The sequence below is a fragment of the Colius striatus genome, chromosome 6 (assembly GCF_028858725.1).
Source record: "Colius striatus isolate bColStr4 chromosome 6, bColStr4.1.hap1, whole genome shotgun sequence".
NCBI classification, from domain to species: Eukaryota; Metazoa; Chordata; class Aves; order Coliiformes; family Coliidae; genus Colius; species Colius striatus.
Genome location: NC_084764.1, coordinates 2,939,747 through 2,957,393, shown reverse-complemented (window position 1 = coordinate 2,957,393; position 17,647 = coordinate 2,939,747). Strand labels below are relative to the sequence as shown.

The 17,647-nt window shown below is 41.1% G+C and overlaps 2 protein-coding genes across 4 annotated transcripts in view; one reads left to right on the top strand and one right to left on the bottom strand.

Moving 5' to 3' along the window:
* Nucleotides 1–1,129: 1,129 nt before the first annotated feature.
* PTGR2 (prostaglandin reductase 2) lies at nucleotides 1,130–17,565 on the top strand. 2 transcript variants are annotated; one of them, XM_061997530.1, is made up of 11 exons: nucleotides 1,130–1,194; nucleotides 4,618–4,686; nucleotides 5,199–5,317; nucleotides 6,622–6,813; nucleotides 7,701–7,871; nucleotides 8,874–9,083; nucleotides 9,819–9,940; nucleotides 11,159–11,246; nucleotides 11,980–12,019; nucleotides 12,895–12,992; nucleotides 15,837–17,565. In XM_061997530.1, the coding sequence occupies exons 2-10, from the start codon at nucleotides 4,650–4,652 to the stop codon at nucleotides 12,957–12,959; spliced, it is 1,044 nt and encodes a 347-aa protein (XP_061853514.1). In that variant the 5' UTR covers nucleotides 1,130–1,194; nucleotides 4,618–4,649; the 3' UTR covers nucleotides 12,960–12,992; nucleotides 15,837–17,565. The 2 variants fall into 2 exon arrangements, with proteins under 2 accessions (XP_061853514.1, XP_061853513.1); XM_061997529.1 differs by lacking the exon at nucleotides 15,837–17,565 and having other exon boundaries at nucleotides 12,895–13,096.
* TMEM62 (transmembrane protein 62) overlaps nucleotides 13,917–17,647 on the bottom strand; it is a 20,589-nt gene continuing 16,858 nt past the window's right edge. For both annotated transcript variants that reach the window (XM_061997527.1, XM_061997528.1), the window contains 2 exons: nucleotides 17,053–17,171; nucleotides 13,917–16,412 (listed from right to left, as the gene is read on the bottom strand). In XM_061997527.1, coding sequence (XP_061853511.1) covers nucleotides 16,086–16,412; nucleotides 17,053–17,171 — 446 coding nt within the window. In that variant the 3' untranslated portion in view covers nucleotides 13,917–16,085. The remainder of the gene's footprint in view (nucleotides 16,413–17,052; nucleotides 17,172–17,647) is intronic.

Sequence of the window (17,647 nt, the reverse complement as noted above, 5' to 3'; positions counted from 1 at the left end):
TGATGGTGGCAGAAAGATAAAGTATGTGTTTAGACCTATGGTAAAGTGCTACAGACAAAGCTACTTTGCTTGCCTTTATGCAAGAGGTGGAGCACGAAGTCATCAGGTTCATTAGTCTGGAAGAGTCTTTTCAGTCTTAAGTGGTCACTTAAGACTCCACAGTAATTTCCACCGACTCAGTGGTCGCTTCACAGGCTTGTTTGCCTTTCTGGCTGAGTCACTACAACCTAGAGCAAGAACATAGAGTTATCAAGTCAGGCAGCATCAGGAATTGAACCCCATTCCAGGAAAAACTTTGACTCTTCAGTTATTCACCCTCCTATCATCAAACACTGCAAAAACATGGCTGTAGTAAATGCAACATTACATTGTACACACCTGAGACTTCCCTGGTATTTTCAGAAGGGCTTTAATATAGGCATATCACATCAACGAACAAAACCTCATCCAGGAGAGCAGGCAAGGAGCAAGCATCTCCCAGCGTTCACCTCCTTCTCAGAGGAAAACCCCTCAAGACCTCTAGCCTTTCCCGAGCACCTCAGATGAGCCGCCATTGCTCCTCCCACAGAGACCACGGGGCCCCGAGGCGGGAAACTGAATCCCACAGCGCCTCCAGCCGCTTCCCGCCAAACGAAACACGGGTGACAATAGCGGGCACCTACTGCCGACAGCAGCCGCTGAGAAGACGGGAAACTGCCGAGCGTGTGGGAGCCAGGGGACGGCAGCCGCCGTGAGGGGACGGCAGCCGCCGAGAGGGGACGGCAGCCGCCGAGAGGGGACGGCAGCCGCCGAGAGGGGACGGCAGCCGCCGAGAGGGGACGGCAGCCGCCGAGAGGGGACGGCAGCCGCCGAGAGGGGACGGCAGCCGCCGAGAGGGGACGGCAGCCGCCGAGAGGGGACGGCAGCCGCCGAGAGGGGACGGCAGCCGCCGAGAGGGGACGGCAGCCGCCGAGAGGGGACGGCAGCCGCCGAGAGGGGACGGCAGCCGCAGCCGCCACACACTCCTACAGTCCTTCGCACCTGCCAAAGCAAAAGGGAGACCGAGATAGGAGAGAGAAGAGTCCCACTTTAAGCGCGGGCGCCCAGTTTCCCCGTTTAAGGCCTGTGCGCATGCGTACGGCGGGCGCGGGGCGGAGCGCGGCCTCCTGATTGCCCCGTAGAGAGCGTAGTGGCGCGGTTGGAGTGCGGGTCAAGGTGAGTGGGGGGCGTGAGGCCGCTGGCTGGCGGCCGGTGGCGGCGCGGCCCTCAGCGAAAAGAGCGGGACCGTTAACGTCTCAGGAAATGAGATGGTGTCCGTCTGCCGTCCCTGTCAGTAGGAAGGCGCCCCGAGGCGCGGTGTAAAGTTGGGAGGGCCCGCGGCTTCGTTTCGCCTTTGTGGGGGGAGTTGGCAGCGCCCTTCGCGCCCTCCCTGAGGGAGCAGGGCCCCGGCCTCCTTCTCGGGAGTCGTTTCCACAGGGCTTGGCGCTTCGCCGGGGAGGCGGTGGCTCAGGTTTGGCGGTGGAAGAGGCTGGGATTGCCTTATTCCTCGGACAAGAGCGTGAATCGTGTCTTTACTGAGCCTCACATCAACTTTCAGCCATCTGAGGAATTCTCTGGGACTCCTTCTCAGCAGCCCCATCAGGGCTGCTGTGTAGCACAGAGGTTCTTTTCTTCTCCCGTAGTCTATCTGCAGCTTCTGAAACCAGTATTGAACCACCTACAAGACAGTCTCCAGGGGCTCTTCCACTTTTAACAGCAGTGATTTCGAACTTGGCCTTGAGTCACACTTAGCAAAGTGGACAATAAGTAGGCGTTTGGGGATTACTGTGATGTGTGAGCCTGCATCACAGGCTTCTCAGAAAAACATCAGGTGCTTCTTCTGCTGAAGTGATGCTCCTTCCTTTTTGGGAGCAATCTGTGTTCTTGTGTTCGTTCCTGACTTGAAATTCTGCTAAGAAAAAAAGAGGCCTTCCATGTTGGTGTTTTTAAACAACTTTCATCAACTCCAGTGCGATGCAGCTATTCATAAAAATAAATTTTAAGAAATGCCCGAGAGGTGGCACCTGAGAGCTTTCAGGTTTTTTGACACCCAGATCCGAAAAAGTAAAGTTTGTACAAGTGAAGCGTTTCACTTCTAAGAAACCTGTTCTCTTTCTCCGAAAGCTTTCCTCAGTTTAAGGTGCTAGAGTATGTTACCTTTACTAATTTCTGTAGTTACTTCTTGTGTCATTTATAATGTGAGGAAAGTTTGGTTGTTTCTTACTGTGTTACAAGATTGATGTGAGTGTTTGCTTGTGTAATAGTGTTACTGACTTGCACTGTGGAGTAAGTGCAGTCATATTTTACTGTGACAGCTGTCATAGAATGAGGGACGATTCAGTTGCCAGCCTCGCTTTCTGTCCACCCACCACAGTATCTGGAAGATCTTAAAATTGAAATTATTACATAGGCTTCTCAAACAAAAGCTGTGAAAATGACCTGTGAAATCAACAGCATGTTTGTTCCCTCAGAATGTCAAACATTCAAAGAAGTAATCTAAACTTACATTGTATGCTTTTTCCACTCTTGTCTTTCTCTTTATTGTTTTTTCTTTGTTTTAGTATGTTAATACCTTTGGATTTTTTTTCTTTAATATCGTAGAAAGCACATATTTCGAGAATCTGTTAGGCACAATAAAAATGCTTTTAGTCATCTCTTGTTCAGATTGGGGTTTTATGTTTGTAAAAGCCTCAGGATAACAAGAATTGCATCAGCAGTTGTGGCTGTGGGCCTTTTGGGAAGGCACGAGCAGTTCCGCCTCCTTTATATGGTTTATTAACTGTTAGTGAAATCCTTAGCACCATGGATGGATTTGAACTGAATATGAACAGTATATAGGGGAAGGATTTGCCCAGATTTCATGTGAGCTGTCGGATTGCTCTCGGTTTATATTCACCACATTCTTAACACGGTATTGCTGCACCAAGCGGTTTCATTAGTGGTGGTAAACTTCAGCCAAGTTCTATATGTGCAGAAATTGTTCACTAGAGTATGATTGTCCTTTTAAATTGCACTGGGCATGTCTGACAGTTTATATAAAATGCTCATTGCATTAGCACAGATCCTCAGGTGCTAAGTGTAATTGCTCTGGAGAAAATGACTGTACCACTTGAATGTAATTTTTTTAGGCTATCAGTAGGAGTTGAGAATTTTGTGCTGAAAGATATTTTATAAAAGCAGTACAAAGTGATGTGCCCACAATCACACAGGAATTCTATAGCTGAGAGTGATGCTGAGCTGGCCATTGCCAAAGTTTATCTTAGGCCACCTGTCCTGTTAGGGTTTTACGTGACTGTATTTATTGCAGAGATTGTATCAGCTGCATAGGTATAAAATTGGATTTTTGTTTCTCTCTTTAACTATTAACTCCTGTATTTCCAGTACTTGCTTTTTGTTTTTAAATAGTAACTACTAACTTCATCAAAGTGTGGTGTTTTTTTCCTTTTGTAGTAGGCTGATGTTCTACATTGTTCTGCCTAAAGTACTGTGAAGGTCACTTATTTTTCACTGATGTCATGCTGTAAAGATACGTTGGGGGTCGGTTTTCGTGGAGGGTTTTCTTGTAGCACCCTTAGATGTTGAAATACAGACAAGAAACAATCTCTTGAATAATTTTTGCCTAGCTTTTCAAATGCAAACACAACCAAATGTTAAACCTTTATCCAAATTATGAAAATTATAATTTTGGTTTGAGTCAGTTGTGGGTTTTAGAAGAGAGGGAAATGCCCATTTTCTCCTGACAATTTTTTTTATTAAGTTTTTCAGTACTCTAGGTTGTAGTTCTTGATGTTCTGTGGGTGCTCTAATGTAAGCAATATCACAGTACAGACAGAAGGTTCTGTATTTTGCAGTGTTAAAAAGAATCAAGATGTTGGCTAAGCGGTGATCATAGAATCATAGAGTTGTTTCAGCTGGAAGAGACCTTTAAGCTCACGGAGTGCAGCCTTTGTCCCAGCCCTATCAAACATCAGCCCATTTCCCTCAGTGCAACATCCACCTGGCTCTGAAATCCCTCCATGGAGGGTGACTCCAGCACCTCCCTGGTCAGCCAATTCCAATGCCTGACAATCCTGTCAGCAAAGAAATTCCTCCTCATATCCAGCCTGAACCTCCCCTGGTGCAAGTTGAGGCCATTTCCTCTTATGATGATGTATGCTTTCTATGCTCATCTGTTTAACTTCACTCCAATTTGCTGTTCTTGTCAGCAAAATAAACTTTATGACAAAAACATCATTTCGTTCCTTAATGTCATTGCTTCTTGTGGAGGTTATTTATGGCATTCAGATGAGAACAGTAGTAAGAACATTTTTATTTTGTATTGGCTCTGAAGGCATATGATGTAATTTTCAATCTTTCCAGAAGGTGCAACTGTGACATTGTGTAAAATCTTGACTTCAACAAGATTAATCAGGAAAACTCTTTATTCACAAGTTTATGTATTATACATTTGAGGCTATTTGATATGAATCTTGGGCATGGATGCTGAAATTGGGAAGGCTTGTATTTCATCCCCACTTTCCATACTACTGAGTACTTTGCCCCATACTCTTCTTTGAGAAATTTGTGTTTCAGTTAATGAAACAATGTTTTCTTTTGTAGAAACCCACTGTGAAATTGCTGCAGAAGCAGGAATGATTACAGAGAGAGTAGTGCTGAACTCACGTCCTGGTATGTATTTTCTTGCAAATAAAGGAGCAATAAGTTTGTTATTGTTGTCTAATGTTTCAAAATGAGGAGGGTAGAAAAAGACAAGAACTTAAGATATTGTCATTTGTATATATAAATATTGTATGCAGCAATAAAGAAAGTTTATTGTGAGGTGTATTTTAGTCTGTATATAGAGATTTCCAAACTCTTGGGTGTGAAAAAAAAGATTAATCCATAATATATGAGAAATCCCTAAGTATAGAGACTCAAAGTGAAGAAAGATTAGGAAGCATTGCTTTTCAGTTCTGACATTTGTTCGTTTTGCATTTTTAAGAGATGACTAAAACCAAGTATTTTGTTACTGTCAGTTTTTTATTTCCTTTTAGTAAATATTGAACCTTTCTCCTGTGTTTCAAAACATTTGGTTTTTAAATTATACACTCTCGAGGATGTCTTATTCTAAAAAGGACTACCTTACAAAGAGGCCTTCCCACAGTAATTCCTTTGTTTGTTTGATTTGACAATAATTCTAGGTAAGAATGGAGTGCCAGTGGCTGAAAACTTCCGACTGGAGCAAAGTACAATAGCGGATACGATCCAAGCTGGACAAGTGCGAGTTAGAACCCTTTACCTCTCTGTAGACCCTTACATGGTAGGTGATGCACTTACAGCTAAGCCAGAATTTGTTTTTTGAATATTTAACACTGTGATATTTAAAACCAAAGTTAGCAATTCTAGCACAAATTTATCTCTAGTATAACTTAGTAATTTGAAGACAAGTCTCATGGAGTGGTATTGGGAAGGATTTTGGCATTAATATGTGTGGGATATATAGGAATATGACTTTTTAGGACCAGGAAGAAACTTTGAGCTCTGGTATACCATTACAGATTTGTTTGTATCAGCTTTTTCTGAACTTTGCCTTCTTTATGTATCTTTTTAAACTTTTTTTTGCCATGGAAGAAAGTATTTTCCAGTAGAGTATGAGTAGAGAAGAAAGAATATTTAATGATGAGGCAAGAGAGGGACATGATCAGGCCAAAATTTTCTAGACAAAACACATAAATAATTCAAGTTGAATGTCATTTAGCTATTACCAGTTTTGTTTACAAGTGAAAGTCATATTTTTCTCCTTGAGTGAATGATGTCAGGACAAAGATGTGTCAACACTTTATAAACAATAGAAACAGAGAAAGGATTAGTGAATGGAGCCATAACCAGTACTTGCATTTAGTCCTGCAAAACTGTAGAAGTCATGTGGTTGAGAGAGTTGTAGGTTGAAGTGGAATTGAAGGTAGGAGAAAAATGAGACAGACCCAGTCTGTTAGTAGGTAAAAGTTTGCTATAAAGAGATTGTGATAATTTTTCCCTGCATAGATGGAGATAGTAGAAAAGAAACATTCTTAATTTCAGGGAAGTTGCTTTATTTTGGGAATTACGGAAAAGTTTCAGAGTCCTGAAGTACTAACTCTGGCTGCAGAAGGAGATAAAAAGGAAAGACTTCAGATTTCAAGATGTTTTGTTAAACAGATCTCCGTCAGGGTTAGTCTGAATACATTTGGCTGTTCTTCAGTGCATAGGCACAGGCTAAATGACTTGTGTGTGGGTTTTTTCAACCCTACATTTCCACGATTCATCCAATTAAGGAACAGCATTTATAGGATTCTTGTCAGATCCAAGCCAGTTGCCTTTGGTGGCACGGCTGACTTGGAGGCAGTGTCTGTAGCAGGGGTTGGTTTTGTTAATGCTGCTAGAGGAGATCAGAACAGTCCTTTTGTACTGAGCAAACAAGAAGGGAAAGTTTAATCTAAGAAAGGATGAATATTTGAGGCTTATTGAGAGATTTTTTGAGTAGCCCTTTGAAGTTTTAAACATATCTCATCTCCAACTTCACTTGAATTCATAAAACAGATGACGTATTCCACCAGAGCCTCTCATTAAAGCCTTGTCTTTCAGCGCTGCCGGATGAATGAGGATACAGGCTCAGATTACTTCCTGCCCTGGCAGCTCTCTGAAGTTGCTGATGGTGGGGGCATTGGGATTGTGGAGGAGAGCAAGCACGATAACCTTGCTAAAGGAGACTTTGTAACTTCCTTCAATTGGCCCTGGCAGACAGTGGCCATTCTAGATGGAAGCTTGCTACAGAAGGTAATGTAAACACAAAGTCAGGATGGTCACTATTTTCTTTTCCTAAACCTTTCCTTTTTTCTTTAAATAGCAGCTAGTGATACCATTCCTTAGTCAAAAACAAGCCAATGTTATTGGAGCAACCAGTTCTCGAAAGGCAGATCAACACACAGGTGGCAAAAACTCTGTCAATATGTAAATGCTTTTGTTGGTTACCAAATATGCCAATACTGTTTCAGTTGTTGGATTTTTAATAAATTTCCCTGAAGCTGCTTCTGCTAGTCACTTATTCTAATTCTAGTAGAACTCCTGATCTATGAGAGAGCAGTCATAAGACATAAAAGCCTTTAGACATATTTAATTCTGTTTATTTTGCTAACATGTGCTGGTGAAACCTTGTACTTGAGCTTTTCACATCCACAGAAGAGGAGGTACTCAATATTGAGTTGAAAGTAGGAGATGACTGTGGTAATTATCCTTGTGTAACACAGAAAATTATTGTAGTGTAAGAATGTATGAAACTTCCTTTAGGACCTTTTGCCACTGATCTGAAATCACAGTATTTGATAGAACAGTGGTGTTTTATCCTATATGCTAACATAGGGGTAGTTCACCATTGCTCAAAACTTCTTGTCTCCCACCTGCTTTTTGATGCTTCCATAATTTAGGGTTTTATGAGTGACCTTGTTTAAAAGCTGGTTTAAAAATTATGGAAATATAATCCTTGATTTGTTTTGTATAAATTTGGTTTGAGGGTGGAGCTAGTTTATAGCTAGCTTGTCCCTACCAGTTGTACCTTGCTTGGTAAATCTCTTGAGTTCATCTTTTATCTTCAGATAATCAAATGGCAAATAGCAAAACCTCACCTGACAAGGAAATGACCACCACCATGTGTTTCTGTTTTGTAGCTCATCCCACAACTTGTAAATGGACACCTTTCATACTTCCTTGGCGCTGCTGGCATCACAGGGCTGACGGCCTTGCTAGGGGTCAGGGAGAAGGGACACGTGGCTGCGGGTGCAAACCAGACCATGGTGGTGAGCGGAGCAGCCGGTGCCTGCGGCTCTTTGGCTGGCCAGGTAGGGAGACTTAAGACATGCAGACATACTCTGTTACCAAGTTTATCTTCTGCAACATGTTGGTTAGCAGATATGTGGACAAAATCAGGTGAACGTGAGCAGGTACAACTCCATGGGAAGGGCAGGTTTCACAGATTGGGCTTATGTGCTTGCAGAGAATGATTGTAAGTGTGAAACTCAAGTTTAGTGAAACTGGAAGAGGAGAAAATGGCCCAAGGTGATTACTTGTCACTAGCATAAATGGAGTACATGGTATAAATATATGCATTTACTCTGTGTTTGTATAGTGTATAAATATGTATATATTTATATAGTTTGCCATTTGAACACAGTCTTTGAGTTGACTGGCAACTTTTTATTTTTACTATGTTAAAAAATACTCAGTAAAAAATGTGGTAAACCCTTCTTCATGTTTTATTCCATGACACCCTTTGCATTTTGAGATTCACAGCCCTCATATCCTCCTCAGCTTTGCAGAACCTGTTGCAGTGTTTTTGTGTGTGTATATGCCATGTCTACAAATATATACATACACATACACAAACACAGTAGATATTAAGCTTAAGACTTACTGACAAAGAAGAACTATGAAGAAGCAATTCATAAGCAAATCTATGAAGAATGTATTTAAGTCAATTATTGTCCAATCTTTTTGGCTGTTTATTAGCTATGTTGTGGTATATGGCAGATGGTGATTTTATACTATACTTGTCTCTCCAGTACTTCCAGTCCTTGGTGACTTCACAGAGTAAGTGAGTTTGGAAAGATGTCAGGTTTTGGTTGTACCTGCCCCTTGTCTGTGTGAGGAAGGAATGACAAGAGGCAATTGTGTCACATGAGAGGGGGGCATGCACTGAACTTTGCTGCTTGGGGTTTAGTGGAATGTGGAATAACTGTAACACCCCATTCAGGCCTCCTTCCTCTTGCTGGTAGCTTTGTGCAGATGAGTGATCTAACTTCTCTTTGGGTTTGGGTTTTTTTGATTTAACTGTGCTCCTGCAGATTGGCCGCCTGGAGGGCTGCTCTAGAGTGGTGGGGATTGCTGGCACAGATGAAAAGTGCTCCATTTTGGTCCAAGAAATGGGGTTTGATGCTGCCATCAATTACAAGAAGGGGAAGGTGGCAGAGCAGCTACGTGAACTCTGCCCAAATGGTGTGGATGTTTACTTCGACAATGTGGGTGGAGACATCAGTGATACAGTTATAAGTCAGGTGATTATACCAGCTGTTTGGTTTATTCTAGTAATTCTCCAATGTCTGCATGCCTAGCTTTGAATTAATTGATACCAGAGACCAGCCTGCAATACAGCAGGCAGATATCCACTTCCAGATTTCACTTCATTGATCTAATCCAGGTGCTGATATTGGTCCAGATGAGAAATCACATGTTTGAAGTCCATGTCTGTTATTTGGACTAGCCTGTCAATGTATTAATAGAAACACACTTTCTGTTTCTTGTCTCTCGCCTCTTTGGCCAGGAGACTTGGTAATAGCCTAAAAAACTTGTTTGTCAGTGTAGTAATGTTGTGTTTTGTCAGCTTTGTTTTATGAAAGCTTCATGCTGGGCCTCCATAAAGACTCTTGATCAGTCCTCTACATTGTCAACGTGAAACTACCGTGTGTCAAGGCAGAGACATTTCTTATATTCCATCTATGGAATGCTAAATGACACATCTGTATAGTACTTCTGTTCATTGTCTTTTTAAATTACACTTATACATGCTGTGTGGCATTTCTTTTTCTGCTATTGCCCTGCATTCATCTACTTGAATGTTGTCATAGGTTGACTAGGATTGCCTGCAATTCTTTCCCTCTTTGCTAGGAAATGTGGCTCTAAATAAGGGTACCCCTGTGAAAACGTTATGATACAATGTATTGCATCTCTGAACAGTTTAGTATCTGAGACTAAGGAATGTCATTTTTCTCCCTTAATGTTGTCCCAAACAGATGAATCAGAACAGCCATATTATCCTGTGTGGACAGATCTCTCAGTACAACAAAGATGTGCCTTATCCTCCTCCGCTGCCTCCTGACACAGAAAAAATACAGAAGGAAAGGAATATCACAAGGTACATTTCTCTTCCAGAACTTCTGATGGAGTTCCAGTAGATTGTTGTGGCTCTGATGTTCAGAAGATAGTCTGTAGGTCTGCAATAGGCACGTGTCATGGGAACAGAATGTTGCCATACGAAAAAAGGACACTAATCACAGCACCAGTAAATCCCATCTCTTAATATTTGCCCATTTCAACGTAAAAAATGGGAAATTGTTGTTCCTTGTTAAGATGGTTGTCTGTTTTTATGCCTTTTTTGTGGTTGCTTCATTTAGTCCTGGAGTCTGACAGATTCTTCAGTACAAGGGAAGATGTTGCCGTGGTTCTGTTCTCAGATGTTTTGCACAGTGACTTCTCTCCAAATGAGATTGTTGAGGCAGAGAGAAAGTGAAGTATTGTTCAAGTAAGGATGCAGCTGATGCAGTGATCATATTGAAATGACATTTTCAGTATTTGGGGTTTTATTGGATAATGGACTGTAGGTGTAACAGATTATATACAGGTAAAACATTGAATTTTGTTACGGTCCTGGGAACTGCTCAATGTCCTGTGGGATTCAGGTGGAGCTAAGGCAGAGATTAAGAGCAAAGGTTTAGGACATTTTTCATTCAGTGCATTGCAGAAAGTTGTGGTGATTTTCGATTTCTGTGCAAACAGATTGGCCTCTCCTAATTAAAATTCTTTCCTTGTCTTTGCTACTGTTGTCTGCACTTTAAAAAATATGGATTAAAATGCACCATGCATGGTAGAAGGGAGTGGAGAATTTAGTCAGTATGTTGCTAGAGGCAGCTATCATTTTTGATGATTGTTTCAGTTTCTCTGGATTGCTTTAGACAGCAGTCACAGCAGGATATGCACAATTTTGAGGAGCCTGAAAGTTAATTTATACTCACCATCTAGTTGCAGGTCCATTATTTTTTTTTCTCCCTACAACAACAACAAAAAAGTGACTAGTAAGAATTCACTCACATTTAAATGGACATTTGCTTATCCTGACAATACTACTTGATTTTTATTACTCCTCTCTGATACTTCAACAGGATTACTTGTCTAAGACCTCTTGTTACTGTCAAGGTCCCACTGCAGGGAGCTGTCTCAAGAAGCTGGCAAAGCTCTGAGTTGTCTCATTGTAATCAGTACTCATAACCCTGCAGTTTCTTGGAAAGATTGGTAAAGATTTCAAAATACGCTTACCAATGTTTCCTAAATGAGGGCTCGTTCTTGTCTTTCACAGGGAACGATTCTTAGTGCTGAACTATATGGACAAACAGGAAGCTAGTATAGTCCAACTCTGTCAGTGGATCCAAGAGGGTAAACTGAAGGTAAGAACTTTATGCTTCATCTATGGCCTTTGATAGTATCTGCTCAGATCATGGTCTTACTACAAGAAGTGCAATTTCTTTGTCCCTGGCTCTTTTATCGTGCCTCAGAAATGAACATTTTCTTAAGAATGTGCAAGTAGAGTTGAAAACTTATTTGGGTAGCACTGGTTTAATAGGTGTCTTCTGAGGATGGTGTGACTGTACTATGGCAGCCTTCTCTAACTGCATGCTGTTGATGTCAGTATTCCTTTTTCTCCGTATAGGGTGCAAGTGCTTTTTTACCTAAGGGATCAGACCTTCAAAAATATGTGTTTTCAAATACCTGGTTAATTAGTGTCCTGAATGCTTCTGTGGAAATTTGGTTTCAATCTTTATCATCACTGTTAATTATGTTGTGATGGGTAGATGCTTTTTCTGTCCCTTCACTGTGAGTTCTGTCTAAATTAGGTTTTTTATTCTTTTGGTCATCAATAAACCTTCCTGGGAATATCTTGAGACATGAAATTTTGCCAGGGGCAGGGATGCTCCAGTTCTGATTGAAGAATTAAAACACCTACACATTTACCATAAACATTCACTCCTCTCTTGATGAAATAAGCTGGCCAAAGCAGAGCACTGGCCATTGAAACAGGAGAATTCTTTAGATTTTGGTAGTTTCTGTGGCAGATTTGTGGCACATTTCTAAGAAACGTTCATCTTGAAGAAAGCTAAAAGGACTTGTTTGCATTGACAGGTCAGAGAGACTGTGGTAGAAGGCTTAGCAAACATTGGTGGTAAGACTTTTATACCATGTTTTAACACTAGTTATTTAATGTAATATAAATACAATGCCAGTAGATATTAACTGCTTCCTTTGTTTCATTTGCCAGTTCAGATTTTTGTATTTGCTCTAAACCATAATTTTTATGTTTGGGGGTTTTTTTTTCCACGTGGCATTAAAAATATTCTGTGAGAAGATTATGTTAAAAATCAATTGAACCTAATTTTTGAGTTTTGTTTTGCTATTGAGGAGGAATTAATTGTAAATTAATTAGCAGTTGATGATAGTAAACTTGATCTTAGAGATTTAAGGTGATGCCCATTTCTTATAACTTGGGTGTAAGAAAATAGTGGTTTAGAAACCTTGAATTGACTCTACAAAAACCCCTAATGTCTAACTGTGCTTGTTATTGAATTTGCTAACAAAAATAAATTGAAAAGCACACACATAAGAAAGGGAAAAGCATATTAAAGGAGCACTGGAAGGGGCTGCCCAGATGGGCTGTGGAGTCTCCTTCTCTGGAGACATTCCAAACCCACCTGGACGAGTTCCTGTGTACCCTACTGGTGGTCCTGCACTGGCAGGGGGGTTGCACTGGGTGATCTTTTGAGGTCCTTTCCAACCCTTAAGATTCTGTGATTTCTTTTAAAGGAACAATATAACAGTGAACATAGAAACACTGAGCAGTTTGTACTACAAACTAGATTTTTTGGTTTCTTTTTTTAAGCACATCATTAAGCATTAATATATTTGGGTCCAAAAGGTGATCTCTCCTTTTCAGGGAGTTGTTTAATACATTTGGTTCTACTCTTGGGTTTCTTTTCCTTTTTAAGGAGTTACTTGGCACATTTGCTTGGCCCTAACTTGTTTCATTATTTCTCTTTGAAGCTGCTTTCCAGTCCATGATGAATGGAGGCAATATTGGAAAACAGATCGTCTCAGTTTCTAAGTAAAAGTCACTGCTTCAGCAAAAAGAACAGAATCCTGTGAGCAAGTTTTTTACTTATACTCATTTCCATTTTCTTAAATAAACTGTTAAGTTGTTCTGCGTGCACTGAAAGCAAGATTCTGGGATGCTAATAAACTAAATAGAACTGGAAATGGAATTGCAGGTATTTCATGGGTATGGGTTGAAAGTTAGAACACTCCAGGAACCATTTCCAAGCATCAATTTGTACACAGCCACCTAGTACTGGTCACAAGAAGAAATCACTCTTCTCATTCTTTGCATTCCAGGTTTACGTTTTCTCTTTAAAATTCCACCTTATTTTTATAATTTCACTGATTTTGCTGTTTTTTCTGGTTTTTACACCTCTCCAGGGCAACAGACAGAGAATCTCAAAACATGCTGCCTGAATTGGCTCAGAATTTTGTGTCTAAGAGTGCTCTTTTACCATCTTAATGGGGAAACTTGAACAAATGAGTCACTATTTCCGTATTTGACTAGTGTAACCCCAGTTCAAATTGGACTGATGAGATTAAGTATGTCTTCAAAAGCAAAAAACAGAAAAAGGGACTAGATAATTACCTTAAAGACATTAGAATTCTACTGCTGTGTACGTTTAGAGAGATTAACAAATATTTATACAAAGAAAATGATGGCTCGTGACACATTCTGATTTACAGGTGATTTGGTTTGGTTTTTAATACATTTGCCTTTAAGAGAAGTGCTTCCAAATAGCTGAACTGTCCAGAATACCTAGATCTTGCATGAGTCACTACCTATGCCAAACTAAATGGAATCCAAGGACTGGGAAAGAAACACTGTGCAAGAAATTGGGCATTATAAATCATTTTGCATGATGTGGAAAGTAAGAGTATCAAAATTACCTAATATGGTTGTGAGCAAAATGAAAAATGGATCTGTTAACCAGTGTGCAACTCACCAATAATCACAGTCAGGAGAGACATTGCTTATTAATGTCAGGTTTATTTCAGGCTCAGCAATTTTCAGCACTTGAATTCCCACAGCATGCTTTTTTTACTATTTCTACTACGGCTTCACTTCTCCTTTGCATATTGCAATATGCCCATTTTATAACTTCTCTTCTTATTTGAGGAGTTGTTATACATTGTTTGCTCACAGTTTTACACCACCTTTCAGTAGTCTTTACACATTTCAAGAGCTTGGCAAACTTGCCTTCAATTTCTAGAATGTTTTCTGGAACTAGGGCTGCTGTATTTGTTGATTAAAGCAATTATTTTCAGTCTTGTTAGCTTTTCTTGGACAAATATTAGAAAATAGTGACAGACATTGATCCACATTTTCCCTTAAACTGGACATGGATTTCTTCAAACATACAAAACATTTCACACACACTCTCATGCTGTACAGCAGAGTTAGTGCAGAAAATGGGCTCTGCAGGTGCCTTCAGTTAATTACTCACAATTACTGCTCCTAAAATTCTTCCTCAAGGTTTTCATACTTGTTCTTGACCGTTTCCTTTATGGTTGTTACATATCTGATTACACTGTTTTACACCAATAATTCATTTGCAGAGATTTTTCATCTTTTAAAGGTTTCCTCTCATTCCTTTAAGTGCTGGACAGTCATTTTTATGTACAAGATGCATTCATTGCAATATAGTATCATCTTTTTACCCTTCGCATTTAGCACATATTACAGTTTGCTAGTTAATATTTACCAGACTACATTTTTTTAATATCCAAATGACTTCATTGTTTCATTTTCAGACCTTTTTTCTTAATTATATTCTAATTTATATTTTGGACACCACTGAGTACAGAACTCTTAATTTCTTCCTTATTAGGGGATACTCAGCTAACCTGTTTCACTTTTTTAGGATGGAGAGCAAAGGCAAGTTGCCCTTTGCCCTGCTCCCATATTTTTCATAGAATGTTAGGAGGTGGAAGGGACCTTTAGACATCATCTAGTCCAACACCCTTGCCAAAGCAGGTCCATCTAGAGCAGGTCACACAGGAATGCATCCAGGAGGGTATTGAAGACCTCCACACTCCCTGAGAAAAAGAACATTCTTACTCCCATTTTTATGCACTCATGTTGTTACTGTCAAGTGTGTATAAACCTTGTATGCCTTACACCTTTTACACCATGCATTTATGCACTCCAGTCATCACTCTCCAACGTTGCATGAGAAAATACCTTTCCACCTGTTATACCCGTGCAGTGTCTAATTGATGCATTGCACCTTTGGGTCCCTGACTGGCTGCAGATGGGGAGAGCCCTCAGGGACCCCAGCAACAGGTCACTGCGTGCCAGAGCCTGAGAGCAGCTTCTCCCCACCAGCAGCCAGTGAGTGAGCTGGGCCCAGCCTCACAACACTCCCATCTGGGTCACCAAGAACTGATGCCTGAAAAGCAGATTTGTTCCCCAGTGTGCAACTCACCAATAATCACACAGTCAGGAGAGACAGTGCTGATTTATTTCAGGTTTGCACAGTGGGAATTTCACAGATCAAGCACACCCAACACAAGCTTCTGCACTGTGTTTATACCTAAAGTTATAAGGTTCTACAATCCCATTTACAATGGTTGATTTGCATACAGGCATAATATTGCTGTGTTGTTCCAAATGTTTCCCACGCATTTGGTGGTTCCTGGTGGTCCCTCATGAGTCGGTGGTCTTCATCTTCTGCCAGAATCACCTTCCAACTCGTTTCCTCATCATGGGGCAGATACAGGTGCTTTGTTGCAGGCTCTTGACTCTACTTCTCATTAGTCTTACCCAGGCTTCTGCTTTTGACATGTATACACAATAGCAAATTGTTTCAAGCTGAGTCATTTTTACAGTGTTCCTAACAAAGTTGTCCTCAGTTGTTTGATGTTTTGACATCACTTTCACTTCCTAGTGCTGAAGCTGCCCCTGAAAGAAGGAAGCGTGGAGTGATGGACGCCGTAAACTGTGATGAAGAGAGAGACACCTGCAGTGTAGCATTAGATGGTCTGAAATCTTCCAGTGTGCATTTTCCAACTACAGAACTATTGACTGGCTCACTTGCAGCTGGACTGTGAAACCAGCATCAGCACAACTCAAGCAGCATTAATCATAGTGTCACATTGGCACAGTATTTAAGAACTTGGGATATTTATATTGTACCTCAGTGGCTCTGAGAGGTTTTCATTTCTACTATGTAAGTTCTGAGCTCAGACGATTTCAACGTCCAGGTTTTATAAATCAAAGCAGCGGATAGTGCCACCAACCACAGTCTCATTGGGGACAGGAAGAAAGCCCAGGTCCCATAAGTTCTCTGCAGGAAATAGCAGGAATAGACCTGCCAGGCCAGGAAGACAGCCATGGCCAGGTGACCAAGCACAGCCATGGGGCCTCGGATGTGAGTGATGTGAGAACGGAAGCTGTGCCCTTGGCATCGCAGCAACAGGCACCAGCACAGATAGGCCATTAATGGCAGGTTGAAAAACAACATCTGAAAAAGAAGAGCAGAGAAAAATAAGATGATCAGCAAGGCAAGTGTTCTGGGTAACAAACACAAGACACAGAAAGAAAAGCACATAAAGCTGTTCCTTTTTAAGGATGCACTTCTAAGACTCTGCAGCTGATAGAGCTGTGGCTGCCCCTGCCTCAGTCGTAGGCCAAGCTTTCCTGTGCTAATGGCAACTGGGAAAACCAGAGGGCAGGCAGGTCAGACTTCTGGGAGAGCTGGACTTGTGTGTACAGGGAGAGTCACACCTGGTGACCCACAGGTTGTTACTCAGTGGGCAACTGCTGCCCTGGCTGCTCAGTTCCTTTTCCGTAATCACTGCAGCCTCTGCATGAGCCAAGGACTAAATAAATAAATAAAGTTACAGAGTGGTAAATCTGTAAAGGTGGCCTCTGATCCAGAGAGTCCAAAGCAACAGAGTAAAAGAGAAGTCCGAGAAAATGATGAACAGCCTCCTTCCTTTCTGACCTTTACATTTGCAGGAAGGCAGAAAGAACTATTGTAGTCAGGCATGGCCACTCATTTCTATCCTTCCACAACTCCTTTCTTTATAATAGAAAAGAAAAATAAGACAAAGTTCCCAAAAGAAAGCTGTTTGTCAGTCTTAATTTTCATAAACATGTACCTGTAAAATCCCAACCGCAAATGTCATACTGCCCTGTAAGAAGGAACCACCAACGAACACTCCAAAGGAAAAACAGGCTCCCACTTGGCCATCTATTATTTCACCTACAAACCATGGTCCTGAAAGAGAGGAAACAGAACATGCAGCACCATCAGAAAACACAGGATTACAGTAACATACATGAAAGTCATGGTCATAACCAATTACAGCTTGGCTCAGCTTGGAAGTCAGCATGGGCAGGCTGCACCCTCTTATGCCTACTGCACTGACTGCCAAGCAAGTACCTCTTTTAGTTAACATCAGAGGAGAAATCAGCTCAAATTGTTAGCAGCACAGCCCACACATCTTAGTGATGTCTCACTTCTAATGTGCATTCCATATGCTCTTTTTACACCAAGGTACAACCAGGTCTTACTCAAAGAATAAGTGAAAGGCAAATGAAGTTTTTTAATACTCTGCTCTCTAGTAACGTGTTTAATTATTTCTAGGGCTTCTAAGTTATAATCTTTAGTCTCTTTGGACAGGAACTTTCCAAGTTCCACAGAGGTTTTGTAAATTAAGTAGATCTTCCTCATTCTCAGAGATAGTAGAAGAA

What these genes read in the sequence shown, in the direction of transcription:
- PTGR2 (XM_061997530.1), top strand. Translation starts at nt 4,650, where the DNA reads ATGATTACAGAGAGAGTAGTGCTGAACTCACGTCCTG. An exon ending in GTGATACAGTTATAAGTCAG is followed by an intron (nt 9,084 to 9,818) that starts GTGATTATACCA and finishes TGTCCCAAACAG; the next exon opens with ATGAATCAGAACAGCCATAT. An exon ending in TCCAAGAGGGTAAACTGAAG is followed by an intron (nt 11,247 to 11,979) that starts GTAAGAACTTTA and finishes TTGCATTGACAG; the next exon opens with GTCAGAGAGACTGTGGTAGA.